Source organism: Lissotriton helveticus, chromosome 11 (assembly GCF_964261635.1).
Source record: "Lissotriton helveticus chromosome 11, aLisHel1.1, whole genome shotgun sequence".
In the NCBI taxonomy this organism is placed as follows: domain Eukaryota; kingdom Metazoa; phylum Chordata; class Amphibia; order Caudata; family Salamandridae; genus Lissotriton; species Lissotriton helveticus.
The window spans coordinates 790201767-790224484 of NC_136072.1; the positions used below are offsets into that span (position 1 = coordinate 790201767).

The following is a 22718-nucleotide window of genomic DNA, read 5'->3' on the forward strand; positions in this document are numbered from 1 at the left end:
CATTGCGGAGTCTGTAGCAGAAGGGCAGGGAAGCTGTGGTCTTCTCTGCCACCTGGCCTCAGTTTTGATGTGGGGCAAGGCTGGGAATCTGGGCTCACATCAGGTGAGTGCTCTGCAGTGTGAGTGGGCCAAATTTACTCTCCACAGTGCTGGCAGATATAATGCATGTGGGAGACAGTGCCCAAAGCCGCCTTATCTTCTGCTCCCTACTTCACCTGTATCAGCATGAGAAGGTGCCAGTGGAATGCTCGTGAATGGGCCTTGCGCTGCAGAGACGATTGTCTAGGCTTTGCGCAGCAGAGAAGGTTGTCTAGGCCTTGCACTGCAGAGAAGGTTGTCTAAGCCCTGTGCTGAAGGGAAGGTTGTCTAGGCCTTGTACTGCAGAGAAGGTTGTCTAGGTCTTGCGGTGCAGAGAAGGTTGTCTAAGCCCGGTGCTGAAGGGAAGGTTGTCTAGGCATTGTGCTGCTGGGAAGGTTGTCTAGGCCTTGCCGTGCAGAGAAGTTGACTGGATGTGCCCAGGTTCTTTGGACTGTCTGGCTGGGTCACTCCCTTTACAGACAGCTTTTCTTGAGATCGTGAAAATACCACTGCAGGCCCCAGGGTCTCCCGGGGTCACTGGGCTGTGTTGGATCGTGGAGGGCACCATCCCTGCCTCGGTGGGGGAAAGCCCTGCCTAATAAAATGGCCCCCTTTATAGGCAGGAATGGCTGTAGTTACACGGTGAGGCACAATACACCTCTGTCATGGCGCTCTCCCCTAGCTGTGGGCATCAGATACATACTCTGTCAACCTATCAAAACTGAAAATTATTTTCCAGGCAGGCACATTTTCTTTTCGAGACACCTGAGGCAGTCTAGAAATGGGTGCAAGAGAGGGATGCAAGTAACCAAGTCAGATGAGACCCAGTCTCCTGCTGGGGAACCGTCAGCATCGAGAAACTCTCTTCAACTAGGAGAGCAGCACCCTCACTGTCGAAACAGACTGATCCAGTGGCCAGATCATGGGGTGCCCAATCAATCAATCAATTAATCAATCAATCAATCAAGGGGTTTTATAGCACGCTGCTCACTCGTAAGGGTCTTCAAGCGCTGAGGGGGGGGGGTGTTTCGGGCAGTTCCAAGGTCACCCAAAGAGCCAATGGGGGGGGGGGGTATAGGGAGGTGGGACGTTTGGGGTCGATAGGAATTTTGTAATAACCAAACTATAAGCCTGTGAGTGTCTTATGAGTTTGTCATGCCCCGTTTGTGTTCAGAGTTGTAAGGGGTGCTGGCTTGGATGTCTTTGAGAGAGGAAGTTTGATTCCTGAGCCATACTGGGCTTTCTCAGTGAGCCCCATCTTACGGCAAATGCTTCATGTTTTAGAAGTGTTTGGAGGGGTAGTCCGGGTTGTTTTTCTTTTTACCCAACAGGGAGACCACACCACTATTTTACAACCTAATGCCTTACTACCACATAGGCCCACACCATCCATTAGATTCACATTTGGCTGACAGAAATACTTTTGCCAAGATGCCTGCGTGTTCTTACCTAGAATATGAATTGCCTTCTAAATTAAATAAAGAGGGGCACAGTTCTCAGGATGGCCAAGTGTTCTACCCCTTGCTATACTCTTTATACAGGAGACTTACCTATTAGGTAATAATGGTCCTTTCTGACACAATATGGCACAACTGTTCCAATCAGACAGCACATACCCTTTCGTGCAACACAGATATGGCGTGATGCAATAGCTTGGGGAGGTATGTAGTTGTATCAGGCATGCTGATTTGTGGGCTCCAATCTATAATAAAAGTTTCTTCCCCACTTAATACTACCTTTCTAGAAATCAATGGCAATTTGCTGCCACAAATTCTGAATGGGGAATAGGTCGTAGGTGGTGATTTCAATGGGGTGGCCGACTTCATCCTGGACTGAAGGAACCAAATGACCCCTACTCCGGGCAAACATCATTGGCCAAGTTCATTGAGGTCTTCAGCATCAATATAAGGCGCCTGGCATTGGCTTCATCATATGGAATAGTGTTTTACAATCTATTTTAGGGTCCATACATCCTATTCCAATTGGATTATATCTTGGTTTCAAACATACCTCTACACAAATTGTTTCCTTGGATTACTCCGTAGTGGAATTGACAATCCACACGGGCCAAGGACGAGGATTCAGGGATGGCATTTAAGAGCATATCGGTTCCCATCTACTTAGCTTTTATATGGAATCAAGGTACTCCCACGAAAGCCCCCAAGAAGTGTTAGCAGGCCCAGTACGATAGAGGGATTGGGACGTGGATGTCACTTTCTACTATAGAGTGGCACATCTAATTATTGTTATTAAATGGTATAAAAGTCTCACGAAGATCTACCTTTTGCACCCAAATTCTGGGCCATAGATGGTATTCAGTTCTTGCGCTTTTTATATGGGGTAAACCTAGGTGATCCCTCCATCCTACCACCAAGGTAATGTTCAAAATATGGCAATATCACACTTAAAATCCTGGCCTGGAAAAACAAACTAACCCAAGAAGCCGCATTGCCGGTTGGAAATGGATTTAATCAAGTTCGCCTTCAAAAGGTGGATTAAGTTGGAATCTTCAGAATTTGAGATGTGATGCATGGGTCTGTAATGTGTGTTTTCAGACATGCAGGAAGATTGTGATCCCCATAAGAGACAGTTTTTCAGTTATCACCATTTGTGACATGTCCTTACACCCCACATATTTATCTTGCTGAAAAAGCAGACTACAACCACAGGAAGTTAAGTTATTTGATTAGATTGCTAAAATAGCCCAAGATATCCCTCGCACACCACACCCTGATTTATTATCAACACAGACTCCTATGATAAATTACACCAAAAATATGAGGATGTGGGAGACTTGACTAATGAAGAATGGCAGGAAGTAAGAATGACTCCTTGAGAAAGTTATATCCTCACATTTGTACAACCGAAATGTCTCCACCACACCTGCCTTACAAGAGTCAAACTCTTGGAATTTGTGCATAGGACCTCCTTCCTGTGCTTGAGATGTGAAGCTAAAAAAGGAGACTTCTTACAGACACCCTGGTCATTTTCTAGAATCAAACCCTTTCAGGAGGGTGATATATAACAATCTAAGGCCTTGATTCAAGGTTCATCTGAATCAAGTTGCAATTTATCACACCTCATAAATAACAATACTGCATTTAACATATGGGATATATAACATCTATCATGAGGTTTTGGCAAATAACATGCAGATTTTGGTACTTACCACACTACAATCGCCATGGTTTGGTAAATACCATATACTTTTCACCTGTTAAATTCCGGCAGGTTAGACAGCCGAAATTTAACGGAGGGCGAGATATTTGACGCATCCAGTAATCAATGGCTGTGTTAAATACCACCCAACTTCTGACCCCTACGCAAACAGGAGTTTAGGCACCGGTCGGAAAACACAGAACGACTCCTTTGTGAGGTGCAAGGTTGGTAGTAGCTGGTAGATGACCCAAAGTTCACATTTAGCTTTTCCTTTACTAGATATATCATCACATAATGTAGGAGCCACAATCATAAGGTTTGGGCCTCTGGTTCGGGAGCTACTGATAGATGATGGGAGAAACTTAGCGCAGTGGCGGGTTTGTGTCAGGCCAGAATAACATACACAGTTCGCTGCAAGAACCTTTGTCAGTGTAATGCCCTCATACCGCTGTGTTTCTTTCGCAGGCTGGGGCAAATGAGGATGATTATTTCGATGGTGCGTGGTGCGCAGAAGATAACACTGAGGTGCAATGGCTGGAAGTCGACACCAGAAGGAGCACCCTCTTTACTGGGGTCATTACCCAGGGCCGGGACTCGATCCTTCAGTATGTATCAATATTAAACAACGAGTAGGCCTTCCATCCTAACACTAAATTCTCTACATACTATCTCCACCCATCAGCCCAGTTCACATTCTAAATATTGTATTCAACTTCCTGTCATCTTTCATCCTTTCTCTCCCTTATCCTTCTACCTCATCGCCTATCAATGAGGCCTGTGCCATTTGGTGTAGGCCAAAGTGAGTGAGGCAGAAACATGCCTTCACCATGCTTTTTGCCTCAGCTCTAATTTGTGCATTTTCTCTATCGTTCTGTGTAGCACTCTTACAATCTCTCTTTCCTGGATATTGGCCTCTCTACTCCTTGAACACCCAGTCACCCCTTTGTAATCTATTTGGTGCCATCCTAAAAGGATCATACATTTTAGGGCACATTGCCATCTTCTAAGTAAACCTACTGCTAGCAATGAAATAGACTTGTTCCCATGGAGATAACTGTATTTGTCTAAGATCACACTTTTGGATCAAGTTCTGAATTCCACTCCTGATTTCAAAGCCAACAATGTATTCTCTAGCCTACATCTTATGTTACCTTCATGAAGGGACATTGTAGTTGATGTTATAAATCTTATAAGATTATTGGATATGTGTTAAGAAAAAACAGGAGCAAAAGGACCAATCACTGTGTGCACTTCAATGCACTAGTCACACAACCAGTGCCATAAGATGAAACAGTATCTGTAGGGTTGATACACCAATATACAATATTATTCTTTCTAATTCAATGACATAAGAAAATATTATGCCAATCTATAGTTCGTTTATTTCTACAGTGTGTTCTTTTCTTCCAAATAATCACATACATTGTGATAGTCAATCCTGTTAACTAACCACAGTACCAGCCAGAACTTATTTTGCAGTTTGAAACTTATAACTCAAGGCGGAAATCCAGACAAAGTGAAAAACACCATGTGAAAATACTAACCCTAAGGTACTGAATTACAGAAATAAAAAATTAGATATAAAAACGTTTCAAGCAATTTGCGCATAACACTTTATTATTTTGTCTTGTTATGTAACTATTTTGATTAGAGCAATTCACAGCTTTCGTACCATACTGTTAGAATGTATCAAGGTGTTACAATTTCTCCAGAATACTATAAGGTTCATTTAGAACCTTGTGGGTGGCTCGCCAGAATGCCATTCCTGGCCGATGACCCGCTGCCATATTTAGAGAATACTGTTGAATACCTTTGAGGCCACCATGTTGAATCAACCCACTCTGTATTCTCCATTGCCTTCCAGAAACAAATTCCCAAAACAGGGTTTTGTTATTGCAGAGCAAAAGACACAAGTTCCTGACTCAGGAAGTTTTCTCATTGCACATCAGGAACATCTGAACACTTTCCTTACCGGTAACCTCATTCTTCACGCAGTAGTCCCATGAAGGAAAAGGCAGGGTAGGTTGCTCTGCCCTAGACCAAACAGAACCACTAGACATTGGAATTATAATAATTTTCTTAATGTGATTGACTTGGAAAGAATTATATTGTATACTTGTGCCTTTATCCTGTAAATTGCGTTATAAATCTTGTTCCCACCATCACTTCAACTCAGTGACCTTCACTTTCAAAGCTTGCATGCTGTCTCCTAAACTTCTTTCTCTTTTCATCCACAGTGATGACTTTGTCACCGCTTTCTACGTAGGCTTCAGTAACGACAGTCAGAAATGGACAATGTACACCAATGGATATGAGGAAATGGTATGTAGGGGCCACTCCCACTTACTGTATGGCACTTAGGCATTGAAGGGGCATTGCTAAAAATTGGGTAGTGTCCAAGATTGCTTGATCCAAGTGATAATGGCACAGAGAACTACAAAGTGCATGTCCTACCCAGGCGTTGCGACGGAGTAGCCTTACCACTACGATTTAAATATGTCCCATGGTCTTTTAAGTCCCAACCAACCACAAGAGTACATGTACAAGGGACCCAAGATATCAGGGGAGGCACTTAGAGACTCATAGGGTTTCAGGCAGAAGCCAACGGCAGGTTTCAGTCCAGGTCCAGTTGCCACTGGTCAACAGGTTACTTCCAGTAAAAAGTATCTTGCAGCTGGTTATGGTGCTATAGCTTACACCTGAGGTTGACCAACTGACCCTTGGAGTCCACTTCTTTGTTCCGTGTACAGGGGGAGCAGGTCCAGTCCTCCAGGGCTCCTCTCAGGTCACAGACAGCAGGTTTAGTCTCTTCGGTTCTTCCTCAGGTATATAAAGTGTTCTGAAGCTGGTACCTGGAGGTGTCACATTTCTGCCTTTTACTAGCTATGGGTGGGAATGACTCCCCGTGATGCCTGAACCTACCCTTTTCAGTATTTTCAAGTTGGCTAAGGTCTTCAGCCACACTCAACTTGGGCTCTGATGGCGGGGGGGGGGCGTGGAGGAAGTGCACTATGGTATTCCTAGTGTCCTTTAACCTCTAACACTAAAAAACAATTTGAGGCCGCCACTGTACCTATAATAAACCCAGAGACATATGTCTAGTAGGACAAAAACAAAGCCCTTCTGTAACCAGACACTGGATTCAAATGAATTGTTTTGGCATCCTGTTCTCTCCTTTTTCAAGTGTGCCCCAGATTTTATGTGTGAACCCAGCAGACCTGTCACCCATGATTTGACACTCAAGTAGGATTTGACACTGTAGTGTCAGAAAGGATGACCACAGGACTACCCTGTATATTGAAGAGTCATTTCTGCCCATTCAGGTCAGCCTATTCTTTGCTGTGGAATGCATTTCACACCTATTCAAGGCTAATTACTGCCTGGGAGCTGGCAGAGGCTTATGTTAATTAGCCTTCTGACAGTTCAGGCTGGTAAAGGGAATCTTTCTAAAAGTTACTGTTCCTTGATGTTTAATAAACATTGGACTTTACAATTGAATTGGATTTTTAATAACTTTTAAAAATTGTTGTTTAATTTGATATTTTATATATACTATATATTCTGCTTTATTTTACTACATGTTATGTAATTGATTTTAAGAAGAAATCATTTCAATGTAATGTTTCGCTGATTTTGAATCTCAGAAACTCGCTCACGAACTGAGTTCCTTTATTCTCTGTATATTTTACTATCCAAAGTCACTTATGCAGGTAATATAACTTCTTCCACTGCGGTGCTTGATCGATGTAGGCATCTCTTTTCCTGTTTGTCACCGGTGTGACTGTATAAGACACTGTATTATATTATAAATATTATGTCATATATAACTGGGATATGTATTTAAAATTTTAAATGTAAAGCACTGCAATTCCTTCTTGCTGATTCTGCACTATAGAAAAACCTCTAAAATAAATAAATAAAAGATATCTCCAGATTAAATAAATATCATATGTATTACATTTTACTACTGGCAAAAAAAGAAAATGGCAAGGTCTCATATTTCATCAGAGAGTGATGAGCCCACCAAGTGGATCTCAATATCGGGGTTATTGGTCTGAAACCCAACTGGGCCAACCCAATGTTCCATTTGAGATCTTATAAACAAGTGCCTTATACATGGATAATAGCAAAATATTTCGGTGTTGCAAAATGGCATGGAGAGATATGAGCAATTAATTATTGTTAATGATGTTATTATTTTATGAATACATTCCAGCTCTTCTACGGAAATGTGGACAAGGACACACCTGTGCAGACTGAGTTCCCGGAACCTGTGGTTGCTCGCTTTATCCGGATTTACCCACAGAGTTGGAATGGAAGTCTCTGCCTGCGCCTTGAGGTGCTGGGCTGCCCTGTTTCAAGTAAGAACAAACAAGAAGTGGGGTGAAAGGCTGCTAATGGTTGTAGCACCTAATGTTTTACTGACTATGCCGCTACTCAAACTAGGGGTTCAGTCTGCATGGCCTTGTTTGTTCCCTCTGCAGAACTAGAAACCAGGGCCGGCTCTAGGCTCACGGAGGCCCTGAGCAGGGAGTGTAGGTAGGGGGCCCTAGGCCGCCAAATCCCTGCCAGGGGCCGCCACGCAAATATGTATCTAAGGATATATATTGGCGTGGCGGCCCCTGGGGTTTGGCGGCCCTGTGCAGGTGCACAGCTTGCACATGCCTTAGGCCGGCCCTGTAGAAACTTTGATGGCAAGGAGAGACTTTGTTTCTCTGCACTAACCACCCTGCTACGTTATTTATTTCCACACAATATATATGTATTTTATATTCTTGTACTTTTATGATCTCTAGATTTTAACGGATCAAATAAAGTGATTTCTAAGTCTTCTGGGACTTCCACACTAACCACTGCAGTGAGTCCTTGAATTCCTGAGTATCCATTTCCAATAGGCTTCCATAGTAACTGCCCATTACATTCTTGACTTGCTCAGTAACCACCTTTTTAGTTCCTACCTGCTGCACTTATCCAACTGATGATACCTGCAGCGGTCAGCTAGATGAGTTCCAGAGTCCCTACTAATCACTGATTAAGTTCTTGACTTTTGCACTCACCACTTTGTGGAGTTCTTCATTCCAATAGGTCCAACCTTAAGTCCTAATCCTGCCCGGATATTCCTGGGTCAGGTGACCTTGGTCCACGCCTTGCTGGACCGTTGTTTCCCATCATCCATCTGTCTAGGTGATCTCTATTTATCATAATGAGTACTAAAATATACCTCCATCTCCTCAACACTACCTCGCTTGCTGTTGCATTCTGCAAAATTACCTCGTCAAAGGTTAGACGGTAATGGAAGTATTCCTCAATTTATTTAATATAAAATAATGTTATTTGTATCAAACAATTTATATTTTTATAAACAGGCTAGCCTGCATAAAAATTTAATTGAATTGGACTGAAATGAAATAATTAAGTACATATAATTGGATATTTATCACAGTCTAGCTGCAGAGGTAGAACGAGTAAATGGTGCAGCATTTAATATAAAATACCTTCTTACTAAAATAACTGAATATTTTTTTGGGGTTATAGACTTTGGCACGGAATTAGTGACGATGCAATGGTGATGTTATGTTAACATTACTCTAGCCTAACAGGTAATGGTAGACAAGGTAAACGTGTTGAGATTATGGTAGAACAGGTAATGGTTGGAGAAGTTGTGGAATTTATTCAACAGTTAAAACTTAAGGCACACCTATTTAGGATCTTGTGTTGGTATTAGACTTCCAATTGTTGTTTATTTATCTTGAACTCCTTCAATCAGCAGTTGGGCAGCCAATTGTAGTTACTACAGGCTGCATAATAATTCCTTTATACTGCTTGATGCTCAAACAAGACAGAACTGCTACTGGTCATGTCCATCACCCAGTCCTGGACCAGTCTCCAGTAATAAACTATCAATATTTAAGTGAACATCCGTGGAATTACTGAAGAGAGCTGCCACATGATGCTGGCTAACAGCAGACCCTAATGTAGTGGATGATTGAAGGTCCCAACTAGCTTAATACTGTGATGGCCTCTACACATCTCTCTATTGCAATCAGACATGGGATGCTATTAACCACTTAACCGCGGCGGCAATTACGCCGTGGTGCGGCGGTTTAGCGGAGTGGGTGGGCCGCATCAGCCAACGGACGTGCGCAGCACTAAGGAGGTAGTTCTCGCGACGGCCGTTGGCCGACGAATGCATGGAAGGGGTTAACAAAGTCTGTCCCATCGATCTCTCCACTATTTCTCCCTTCACCCTGTGCCTGCCTAGGAGCATAAGCTTTAAATACAATATCTCAGAATGGACAACCCAGTGTACTGGCCACCTAAGTAGGTTGTGATCATAAGAAATACCCTAAAGTGACCTGCAGAGCTGTTCAGAGCTGCCAGCTTACTGAAACCATAAACTGCACAACTAGCTCTCATACTTTTTTTTTCAATCGCACTGCTAAGTGCTTTGTTACATAACATGATAACCACACGTCAGTGGTCCTCACACACGACATAGAAGCACTCCTCTCATAGGATCAATACTAAGCCAACACTCTTCTAATCATACAGCATACACAGTGTAGCATGCAGCTCTTGGAGGCAAGTGCTTCCTCACTCCACATGGGGCTAGTAAGCGCTATATAACTGTTGCAGTACACTACAATGTATCCAGCACACTGTACGTGATAATCTACCATGCATACTCCTCTCTGCCCCTCATCCTTGCCTTTCAGTCGGTCACTCCAAAACCAAGAGGCAGGCAGATAATCTAAGTGCGGTTTTTTTTGCAAAGAAATAGCCTTTTTTAGGATTCCCTAGTTTCATTGATCGTGATATATAAAACCGAAAATGGTTTGGTATTTTCCACATAAACATCAATTGAGAGTTTGCTGATATGAAGGAGTTAAACATAATGCCCAGCTGTGTGAGTGGAGGTGCAAGTCCATGAGAAGAGAGGGGGGGGGAGAGAAGGCACATATAATCGTCATTAGTAATGATAGTTTTCGCCTATATGCCAATTAGTAAAAATAACACTTTCTCCACGGGACGCCATCTTGCAAACAAGGTACCTCGTTTTATCCTCCGCAGCCAGTAGATGTGGCCGTTGTCCCTACAGAAAAGCTTAAAATAAAAACAGGGCTACTCAGGTTGCATTCCTTCAGTATAGAGACCTGTTCAACCTATGACCTGCTGGTTCACCTCCTCATCCTTCCAAGGTTGATATAATGAATGCCATTGAGATGAGTAAAAATAGCACCTGGCATGCAAAGCAAATAAACACCTTTCAGTTTTGCTGTGTTATATGTAAACGGTGCAAACACACAATGAAACCATTCAATTTCAACATAAACCTGTGATGAATCGAGAGGGTGTGTATACCATACGGTATAGGTGCAAATCCCCTTTTCTTGACCCCTAGCCAAAAGTGGGGCTTTTCGACATTTTGTGGCTCGTGTCTCAATCTGTATACATTCTGTGAGCTCCTCTTGTTAAATTGTTTTTATTTCTGTTGCTTTACTGCAGAGGTTGTTAGTTATTACAGCCAGAATGATGTGCTAATATCAACCGACAATTTGGACTTCAAGCATCACAACTATAAAGACATGAGGCAGGTAGGTTGGTCCTGGAACCCACTATTATTTGTATAAGAACTTATAGTAGCACAGGGCGTAGAGTTTCTATGGGGTTAGAGGGCACTCCCTTCAGTCTACAGTCACACAAGTCATACAGACATAGGTCATAAGAATGAGTTACCTGCAGAGGTACAGTTATGCAAACCATGCAGATAGAGGAGTGCGGGAACCTAAAGCAAAGCCTACAATGACACAAATTATGCTAGCAAAGGAGTGAAACAGACGGCTCTCTGTACAGTTTCTAACTACATAAGTCTTACAGAATTTTTGGGGTTAGAGCGAGCTCTCTTCTCTTCTAAGTTTTAAAGTAACTTTTTTGTTGCCACCACACAGCTGATGAAAGTAGTGAATGAGGAGTGTCCGACCATTACGCGCATCTACAACGTTGGCAAGAGCTCGAAGGGCCTGAAAATTTATGCCATGGAGATCTCGGATAAGCCTGGTGAACATGAGACAGGTAGGAAAGGCATATGTTTGGAAAGTGCTAGCAATGTCTTTTTCCAACATGCGTTGTACCTGAAAATGGAATCCCAGCCATAGTCAGAGCCTCTTATACTTACATGAGGTACATTTCAGAGATAGGCATTTTCTCTTCATTACTTCATGAAAGGCACAGAGAAGGGAAAGGTATTTACTTGTAATCCTAGCTCAGCTTGGAGGCATCTTCATTGATGTCATAGAAATTAGAACTTGTCTTTCCAGAAGCCAGGTGGATGGGAACAAATTCTCACATTTATGATTATCAATGAAGATCTTACAATGCAGAAGGAAAAGTTACTTACTTTTAATCCTAGTACGTAAAGTCATGAACTTAAGAATTTGTCTTTGTTCCACTTGGTATCCCAGAAAGATGATTTGTGGAGCTACCAAAGAAGAGTCTAAGAATGGACATTATAAGGGGGAAATAGCTTCTTCAGTCTTTGTTTCAACCATAAAGCATATTTCTGGTAGAAAACACTGCATGTGAAAAAGAGTATAGTGATTTCTTACAAAATAAAAGTGTAGGTTGATGCTAAGAAGAATCTTCTTCCTACTGCAACTAAAACTGTCAGGCCATGGGATAGTTTACACAAGGTTTTAGAAAACAAAACTCCACAACTTTTACAAACAGGTAGCTGTTTTTTTAAAAAAAACATATCAAGTAGTGTTCAGTGCTATATATTGGTGTTGTGGGCAGTACGGAAAGAAAAAAAATTTTCTCACCTTGGGAGACTCATGTCAACCATAATACCTTTGTCTCTGCAGGTGAGCCCGAGTTTCGCTACACAGCTGGTATCCATGGCAATGACGTCCTGGGAAGAGAGCTGCTGCTTCTCCTGATGCAGTTTATCTGCAAAGAGTTTAAGGATGGTAACCCTCGAGTGATGAACCTTGTGCATGAGACCCGCATCCATCTGGTACCCTCGCTCAATCCTGACGGCTATGAGCTGGCCAGCCAAGTGGTAAGTAGACCTGCTTTTGTGCTCTGCTGCAGTTATGAACTTTTGCAAGGCCACTTTTTTGTTCATGCGCAGAGCAGCATTTGAATGGAGTAAAGGGGTGAGGCGGGTATATATTCTAATAAAATGGGGTCTCTGAAAGGATGTCGGGTTCAGGGTACAGTCAATGAAGGGTATAAGCATTCCCTATACAGCACTACTGGTCTTTCCGAGACAATTCATTGCTACTGTTGTGTCTGTTGCTTCTTTCTAGGGCTCAGAGCTGGGTTCCTGGGCCCTTGGCCACTGGACTGAGGAAGGCTATGACATCTTTGAGAACTTTCCAGACCTCAACACTGTCCTGTGGGGATCAGATGAGCGGAAGAAGGCACCCCACGATGTACCCAACCATCATATTCCTATTCCTGACAACTTCTTGGAAGATAACACAACGGTATGTGATCAGTATGGATGTATGTAAAATATACCAAAAAACATCAAATGTGATCTACTACAAGTAAAAAAGAAGACATCGTCTACAAATAACATAATTAATGCGGTACACCATAAAAGTAACAAAAAATAAGAAAAAGAGATTTCAGCACCGCCAAAGCATTTTAATTGATGGAAATACAAATGTTTCACTAAATTAATAACAACTAGTCAGCAGGAAGAGAAAACTTGCACCACTAGTGAGATAAGGTACACGACAAAAAAAGGAAATGCATCTGAGGTGGAGTGTAACCCCTTGCTCCCTCCCCATTGCAACCACTAATGTCAATACTATAAATGGTCAAGTTGAAAATGCAGCATTACTTTCTGTAATTGCTATATGAAAAAGGACAACCAGAAATGCAATTGTTTTATTTTGGGTAATTGAAGTATGCTGACAGGACTTAGGTGTGAAAGACCAAAGAGAGCACAGATGGACACACATCCTGTGAAATAAAGTGAAGTGAAATAAAGATATGCTCTGCCTCACTGCACAGACTGACTAATAGAGAGACAGGGATATGAAAGCGTAGGAAATCAGATTGTTAATTTATGGCGAAAAGATGCCAGAGTCTTGAAGTGAGCTGCAAATGGCTCCCACAAGACCAAACAATCGTACTCCTGAACTTTATACTGATTTGTGTGGTGAGGTGCTTGCTCACCCCTGGTAGCTTCGATCAGAGAGCAAGGATTTTTCATAAATAAATGTATGTGGTAGTCTGGAACAGCTAACTAAAGATGATGCACAATAGGTGAGCCTTATTCCTTCAGAGAGTTTTTACATAAAATATGATAGACTCAGACTCCACTCCACCACTAGCCGTATCCATTGGTAATACCACTCCTTGCCTGAGACCCTCATCTTTGAAGAGAATAACTCCAGCCTTTACATCTTTCTAATGTCCATATGTAAAGAGATATAATATAAAAAGGGTTAACACCCAGCAATTGACTAGTGCAACCGCATGTGAGCTTACACAATTGTTGTTTATTAGTCCATACGATCAAGCCACTGTCCATCCACTCAGTGAAGAAAGCTTTAGTCTAGTACCTGGTGGTGGGCCAGGTTAGTCAGTACACTACCCTGAAACATTTCTATGAAGGATCACATCAGAAATACCGTCCTACCGCTCCTCTGAGAGGCCAAGTCAAGTGCACCAACCTATGGATAGAGAACTTGGACCGCAAAAGTCTCCCCTGAGTTCCATGCAAGTCACTGATAACACCACAATCTGGAATGATTCTCTTATCCCTAGTCTGGCAGCTCGGGGACTCCCCTGAGGCCGCAAGGGCCACAAGGGACTCCGAATGGAGCACTGGGATGCAGAAACCCTTCTCACCTAAGCTATCTCAGGGCTCATACCCTGAGGCCGTTGCTTCCACTCAGCTTCCACTAAGATGGGCTTATTTTCAAAGGTAGATTTAGTTGTAAATGTAAGTTTACAAACCAATTTATCTTCTTTTCGTCCACTAGTAATTCACAAAGGGATTTCTAGCTGGCATAAGCCAACTTAGGTTTGCAGAGGTCTTTGTCAACACGAACGAGTTCTCCACACCTTTAAATCCTCTCAAGGTGTTGGAAGTGAGTGTTCGCCTTGACAGTTTGTGAGTGTTCCTCTTGATGTGTTTTTTTGTCAGCATTCTCAAACTAATCTCCTTTCCACCATGGAAAGGGTCAGGGATTTACTCAACCAGTGGCTAGTGTAACTCCCCCTCCACGATACGAAGGGTAACGGATCATCCCCAGATTTGCTGGAGGTGCTAGGGAAGGGGGTTTCTCCATTGAGAAAATATTTTCTTCACAAAGTGAAAAAATGCAACCACAAAATGTGTGTTTGTGTGAGGATTCTATTCCCCACTGCACATACTTCTTTGCTATTGAAAATTCCATGAAGTGGGAATATTATCCCACTCGGGACATCACATCACCCACCCAGGGATTCACATAGACGCTTTTACCATTATACAATACATTTGTTCGGCAGTTAAGGACTTCCATTGCTTGGTTCTCAAGCACAACCCTCAAAGGTGGCTTCTTAGTCTGTGCTATTCAAGGTTCTGCCTGCTCTTGTCACCTGTCATGCAGTAAGTATAGGCAGATCATCCAGGGAAAATGTAGCCACTCAAGTGTCAAGCTCAGATTCCTTTCGCATACGTGCCTGCACAACTTGGCAGACTGATTTCACTTCAGCTTGTCTCTTATCTCTACACCTTACGGTGTCCTCTGGTCAGTACTCTAATAGTCATGACCTCATAGACTGTACTCTTTCAGGACCAACATCTTCGGGGCTCACACTCGTAGACCCAAACTCTGAATGAGGTAAATCATTGCCAAGGATGCCGTCCTTGGTCAGGCTTGATCAGACAAACACCCTCCTCTGGGTACCATCCCCACTGCACGGTGACCTTTGCTAATGGGCAGACTTTCATGCTGGTGGACACCAACTATCCTACACATCTGAGCAACTTGGGAAAAGGGTAGTTGAGAGGCGGGGATGGGTGACAGCGTGGGAAGTACAGTTTTTGCAAGCATATGTTGATTACAACTGGTTTTATATATTGTATAGCCACCACATGAGAATCGTGTAGGGATGCGCCTAACCCTGGTACAGAATTCCTTCAATCACAAAATCTGTATTTGCATTGTGGCTGGGAATTACATTAACAAAAGAACTAAAATTACAAAAAAAAACAAGTTTATGGTCATGAGGCGAGTGAGTTATTAGGAAAAAGGGTGATAGCAGATTGTGAGCTATATATTTTTGGAAATGAAGGACCAGCGTGTGCCTTCAACTTAAATCTGGGTAGGTGAATGCACGGCTACTGATGCAATATTTCAGCATGCAGGCTTCTATTTACTTGAGGATTTTGTAAGAACAGAAGATTGTCTCACAAGGTTCAAGATGTATGTTTAACTATACCAAGCTTCCAGCTCCATCAGATTTATCTGTGCTTTTTGGTGGAAGGATGCTAACTTGTCTTCTAAAGGGCCATTGTATGGCTCCTGGTGTTCAATGACTGTTGAAACTGAGGCAGCAAACTTAAAGAGTAATGGAAAAGCGTACAAAATGAGGACATTGTTGTTGCAGGAGCAGTATACAACTTGTTTTGAGAATCCAGCTCAACGGATATTATTCAAGTGGATTAGAACTGAAAGACAGTCAGAAGCAGACTGTTGATGGTTAAAGACATCGATTTGGCTAATGATGAGTAAGAAGTCTCATGAATCGGGGTAGGAAACTAATAAATGTGAGTGCCAAGGGGCAGGGTTCAGCTCATAGGGAAGACAGAGAAGAGCTTCATTAAGAAAATATATTCTACATTTCTGTCATTTACTTTTTAACTTTTCCCTGTTCAGGTCGCTGTGGAGACGCGTGCCATCATAGCCTGGATGGAAAAAATCCCCTTTGTGCTGGGTGCCAATTTCCAAGGGGGCGAGAAATTGGTATCTTACCCCTATGACATGGCACGCACAGTAAGCGAGAGCCCAATTGCAGCTCCTCGGAGGAGAATAGTGAGACAAGAGTCAGAGGAGGAGGAAGAGTATGATGATGGAGTCGAAGATGAAGGAGAGGATAAAGACCGGAGTGGACAAGAAACACCCGACCATGCCATCCTCCGCTGGCTGGCCATCTCTTATGCTTCCTCACACCTAACAATGACTGAGCTATTTCGTGGTAGTTGCCATGCTGATGACTACACCAATGGGATGGGCATAGTCAATGGAGCAAAATGGCGCCCAATTTCTGGAAGTAAGTGAACTTCCCATACACACTTGGAGACATCTGAGGTAACATGAATTCCTTTGTGAGGCAAGGGGAAGAGGAAGTCACCTATCAAGCATAGTCTAATATCTAACTGTCTTTGGCCCTGTCTTACATTTCTTTCAGACAGTTGGGAAATGTCATACTTTTTTTCTGGTTTAACAATGGTATGAAACTTTTTTCTCAGCACGGATGACGGTGGAGTCACCTTTATGTGAGATCCCGTTAAAGATTAATTTAACCCCTTCGACGCTCATGACGAGCTCAGCTCGTCATGAGGTAAACCTCTCGTACACTCATGACGAGCTCGTCATGAACCGCGGGTTTTTGCGAAAAGCAGCGCAGCGCAGAAATCTGCACCGCACGCATGCGGTTAACAGAATAATTGCTAACTCACATGAGATTATTTAACAATAATTCTGCCAATATATGCAAAATATGTAAAAACTCGAGCAATAACATACTGCCTAATGGGATACACAGGTTACTGGCTGGCCCATTCATACCCTTTAACAATGTCTTCCAGATTCCCATTCTTGACATCGTTTGTAAATCTATACATATGTTGCCCACAGCATCATTTGTGTGTGAATCTCGTTTTTTAAAACATTGGTTCATCAATAATAGCCTCACGAATAAAGAGTCTCCCCATACAATCAATAAATATTAGAAGTTACAGGATACTGATAACATGAGGATGCCGCCCCCAATTTTTGCAAAAATTCCAATTGTGAATTAAAAACTAAGCCCTGGTGAAGTTGGCGGAGTTCCCAAAAACTTAGCCACGGTGCGGAGTTCTGCAAGTGGCAAAGTGCTTAAGGTCGGGCCGATCATGCTGATTTTTAGCACTAGGTGTTTGTCCTGCGCTGTCAAATCAGCGCGAACAGCACCATGCGCAGTGCAAGAAGGTGCTGCTTCTTTTTGCTGCTCAAGTAGATGTTCTACTCGAGAGGCAGCTTCCTCAACACAAACGGATGGTTTCTCAACGTGTGTGGTCGCAACCATCCGCAACTGCCCACATTGAGAAATCTCGCTGTGAGGTGGTCTAGCATTCGATTTTCCTAGCTCACACTCGCCAAGTTAACGTTGGCAACCGAGGAAAAGACTGCTGCATTTCGGTAATCCACGTGCTTCATGGAGTGCGTAAAACGCATCGAATGAAGTAGAGTTCACCACCCAAGCCTATTAAAAACATTATGGAAGGCTTTATTCCTCTAAGATGGTGATGGCTTTAACAGCTTGTCAGATGCAAATTTTCTTCTACTAACGCCACTTCATAAATCACAGACACGAGACAAGTCATACCACTGACGCACACAGTGTTACCTCATTACACCAACATACGCCCCGTGACCACCATTGCCCGTGCTCCACAATCTTAAAAGATAAGCGGGCGACTGCACTCCTTATTTCCAGGATCATGGAGATGTGTAAGCGAAACAGGCCAGACTACAAATAGGTGCAGTGATTACCAACATCCTTCAGGATTCCTTCTGTATTCCTTCTGACTTAAATAGGATATTTGATCTCTGACTATCGCTCTATTCATTTAATAGATGACCTTCTGGCAGTCTAAGACCACATAATTACTGTGTGGCCCACTAACCAATGGAATTAGGTGGTATTAAGCTCAGCTTATGTTATTTCACATGGCTGTGAGGGGGAACACTGTCCACCGAAGGGCTACGTGTATAGTGGCTTTCTGTTGGCATGACATAATCTCTGGTGGAGTATGGTATATGCATTCATTGCTATATGTTATGACACTCACTTTCAATAATACAAGTGATACTATACTGAATGCTCGACGGGTCCCTCAGTGGGGGCTCCACTAAAGAGCCCTCACTGAGGGGCCTTTCGAGCATTGGAGTGCTGCCCAACGAGAAGAGCCCTATGATGAAGCATGACGCCCCCTCAGGTGTGTAAGGGCATTCAGATCTAATCACCTGTAATAGCCCCCAACCCCCCCCCCGCCACCCCCCCCCCCCCCCGCCGGTTCCTGCTGGTCATTTCATCAGATCCACCTACAACTGCTCATCCTTCCTCGTTTTATTTTCTCTATTCATATTCATTATGGATCAAAGTGATTTTTAGAGACACCACTCCTAAAGAAGGGATGTTAGTCGTCTTGACAACAACCTTGTTGCAAACACTGAACAAAGATTCATGTGTTTGTGGCAGCATTAATAGATAATATACATTATACTCACCCAAAGGAAATAGGATAGTTTACCGGCCCTGATGAATTGCCATCGATCAAAGTGTGTGCTAGACGGGCAAGAACCATGTTGACAAATTCATGAGAATAAAAGGAACATTACCATTATTTCCCTACAAATCTGATTGCTTTTACCCTTTGACAATTCCTAGAGTCTGTAGCGACTTTTAACCCACCCCCTTTACCAGTCTTCCTTCACATCATTATATAATATTTCCTCCACCACAAATTCAGGAGGCTGCTAGGTTACTCAAATAGCAACCCCCAAGGCCAGAATTAATTAAAGATCTCTCAAGGGACCATTGGACAGTGCAGTGCAGGCCAACGAGCCTGATTACGATGCATGCCACCTCTTGGTGGGTGAGAGCGTGTGCGGCAATAAGCTAAGGCTTCTACTGACCTGATTGTGCCCGATTAACTAATATAGTAACTTAGGGTCACATGTACAAAAGGTTTTAGTGGTCATGAACGGAGAATCGGGCCGTTTGCAACTGCAAACTAGCCTTTTGACATGTAATAATCATTTTCCGAGTCGGTAACCTATTACCGACTCGCAAAATAGGGTTTACAGGTCAGAATTAGGAAGGGGCATGTCACGGGGGTCCGTTCCTAACAGCAAGTTGCAGGGGGATGTAAGAATGTTTTGCAACTGGAGTGAAGTCGTAAAACATTTTTTGTTTACGGCCTACTTCAAGTAGGTGGTAAGCCAGTCGCAAACAGAAAGAGTTCCCCATGGGACCCTTTCACCTCTCTAAATGGTTGAGAACATGTTTTTAAGAGCAGGCAGTGGTCCCACAGGCCACTGCCTGCTCTTAAAAAATGTAACTAAAATATTTCATTTTTCTTTTTGAAACGCAACCCGTTTTCCTTTAAGGAAAAAGGGTTGCATTAAAAAAAAACGTTGCTTTATTTAAAAACAAACACAGACACGGTGGTCTGCTGTCTCCAGCAAGCCAACATCCCTGTGATTTTGGCCTTTCTCAATGGGTTGCAAATTGAGACCTGCCTCATGAATATTGATAAGGCAGGTCCATTTCAGACCCACTGGGAATTACTAACAGTTTCAAGACACTGGTGTACATCTCATTTTTCGACTTCATAATTCCGAGTCACAAAAAGTCGCAATTAGGAACTCACAAAATCCAGCTCATAAATGTGGCCCTTAAACCCTATTCTGGAACAGTACACTTTTTTTTTATTGTTTAGTAATACATTTCTAATCAATTATGTCAGGCTGTAAGTCTCCTTCCCACTCTTGGTCGAATTTCACCCAAGGGTTACTGATTTTGTAAGTAAAAACCTTAATGTATATATAAAAGTTTTTATTTTAATAAAGCTCTTACAGCCTGATTCATCAAAGACCCGTTTTGCGAGTCTTTAATAGCGATTCATAAGGAATCGCTATTAAGGACTTGCAAAACGGGATTCATGTAGGAATTGCAAAAAATATTGCGATTCCTACATGTTCCTTATTTGCGAGTAGCAAATTGCTAATCGCAAATAAGGAATAACTCCCCATGCATTCCTATGGGCCTACAGGCCCATAGGAATGCATGGGGAGTTATTCCTTATTTGCGATTAGCAATTAGCTAATCGCAAATAAGGATGCGATTTCAAGGGTGCAGGGGTGTCCAAAGGACACCCTGTAGCACCCCTGAAATGTAATCTACATTGGTGTTGCGCACACACATGTCCAAAGGTAACATGCAACTTAGAAAAATGCATTTAAATCCATTTTTCCAAGTTTTTGCTATTTACCACGAAGTCTGACCTCTCGGTAAATAGCGGCCCAAAATTGTGATTTCGCAATTTTAAAATGATTCATGAATTGCATTTAAGGAATCTCAAATAGAGATTCCTTAAATGCAATTCTTCGCAAATGTGCGAATTCTTTAATAGCGAATTTTGCATTTGGGATGATGAATCCCAAATGCAAAAATTGCACTAGCAGAAGGCAAGATTCTGAGAATCTTGCCCTTTGCGAGTGCAATTTAGCTTGATGAATCAGGCTGTAACTGCCTAAGACTTGTGCCTGCACATCACTGTGAAAACAGGTGCAATTACTACCTAACTCATTGATACTCATTTAATTGTCTCCACTGGGGCAATAGAGGGAGCCGGAAAGGAGTTGGCCTAACGGCTAGGGCGGTTGACCTTGAATCTGGGAAACTGGGTTCGAGTCTCGGCAATGACGCTAAACATCCTGTGATTCTGGGCAAATCACTAATCTCCCCGTGCCTAACTAAAATTAATGTGTCCTCATGTAATGCAACTGGTGCTATGTAAAGCGCACTGAAACCCGATTTGGGTCAAGTTTGCGCTATATAAAATTCTGTAAAAAAAACTATAGCAGGATTCAGGATTCACTAAGACATCTGCAGCAGATATTCTTATTACACGTAACATAGCATAAGATCTCACGATCCACAGCAAGCCAAACCACAAACAAACTTAAACAGCCTTTTCGGGTGTGTTATGTTTTTTATTTTTACAAATCTTACAGTGGACTGTACAGTTAGCATGTGCAACGCATGTTTTAGCAAGGAACTAGGAGGTGATCTGTTCTTTTTCGCCCATGAACTTGCTCCTCTTTACCCCTCCCTTGGGCACTAAACCTGTGATGAGAACATCCATTGCCTGTAAAGCACTGAAAATTCAGTTTTCATTGCCTTTTTCATTTATTTCTAGGGGGGCGGGTGGTTCGGTTCACAGGTGGCACCTAGAACTGCACCAGTTCTGTACACAAGGAGCTGTTCCTGGCTCATTTTGCAAAGGTTCTTCACCCACATATGGTATTTGTTGTCTGTTTTCCAGGTATGAACGATTTCAGCTACCTTCACACCAATGCCCTGGAGCTCTCCATCTACCTTGGTTGTGACAAGTACCCGCACGAGAGCCAGCTACAGGAAGAGTGGGAGAACAACAAGGAGTCTCTGCTATCCTTCATGGAGCAGGTATGGGTCACCATGCATACACCACCATCTAGGGCCATATACCTAGTTTCCCCATGACCAGTCCTATAAATATACGGTGCTGCTGTAGAGAGATCTCTTCCTTTAATCACCTCTTTCTTAAAGCCATCCTTACATATGGCCCATTATTACCAGTGCCTCCCTATGCCAACTTATGCCCTGGACCGAATCCTGCCCTTTGATCGCCCATTACCTACTATCACTTGTGTCCTAGTGCCAATGCTGTCATTCGGTCACAGAAGTATGAGGGCCACCTCTTATCCACCCTAAATTCCACTGTAGCTTATGAAAACCTGCAAGCTAAGGACACGTTCAGGCTACTCTGGCTTTAGTCCAACTAGTGCCCTTGGCCCATTCTAGAATATGCCATGTGGTCCCCTCCCCTGCATGATTTGCATCTGGCTGCTCTGCTTTGGGACCAACCAGACCTCTGTCATATTGTCATTCATGCCCTAGGAACAACCCCGCACAAGTGGTAGAAGCAATCCTGTGCAAGAGAAATGTTTCCCCATCATTAATGGTTGGATGAATTCCACAACAACCAGGGTTGTTGTACCCCTGAGTAGACAAGGGCATCTTATCAAAGAAAAACAAATCTGATAACTCCAACTTTTCCTGGGAACATGATCGATGTGGCTAGAAAGTAGAAGATATTGGTGGTTGATGGGGCAAGCAATATCTGCCACCATAAGTGAATTAAACAATCAGTTGGCTGTTCTTATAAATCTAAAGGCTATAGAATATTGCCGTCATCTCCCACACTGATAGCGCAACAATTGTCAGAGTTTTTCCACTGCTGCAATATTATCTATGTGGTTTTAGTGCAGTACCGGAATAGAAATCAAATGGTAAAAAACACCACGGTGCATTGACAGTCACATCAGAGAGATATTTTTATATCTTTTTGGAGACACTTGCATTGGCTCAGAGCCGCAGGAATTTATGGCGGTATACAACAATCTATTAGAATTAGACAGTGTAAGGGCAAGACCCTTAAAGTA

At 42.8% G+C, this 22718-nt stretch overlaps 1 protein-coding gene across 2 annotated transcripts in view; it reads left to right on the forward strand.

The window, feature by feature from the left end:
* The window catches only part of AEBP1 (AE binding protein 1), a 237258-nt gene that overhangs the window by 176658 nt on the left and 37882 nt on the right, over positions 1-22718 (forward strand). For both annotated transcript variants that reach the window (XM_078666750.1, XM_078666749.1), the window contains exons 15-23: positions 3703-3842; positions 5475-5559; positions 7454-7598; positions 10744-10832; positions 11187-11310; positions 12099-12295; positions 12546-12725; positions 16122-16515; positions 21560-21699. In XM_078666750.1, the coding sequence (XP_078522876.1) occupies positions 3703-3842; positions 5475-5559; positions 7454-7598; positions 10744-10832; positions 11187-11310; positions 12099-12295; positions 12546-12725; positions 16122-16515; positions 21560-21699 (1494 nt within the window). The remainder of the gene's footprint in view (positions 1-3702; positions 3843-5474; positions 5560-7453; positions 7599-10743; positions 10833-11186; positions 11311-12098; positions 12296-12545; positions 12726-16121; positions 16516-21559; positions 21700-22718) is intronic.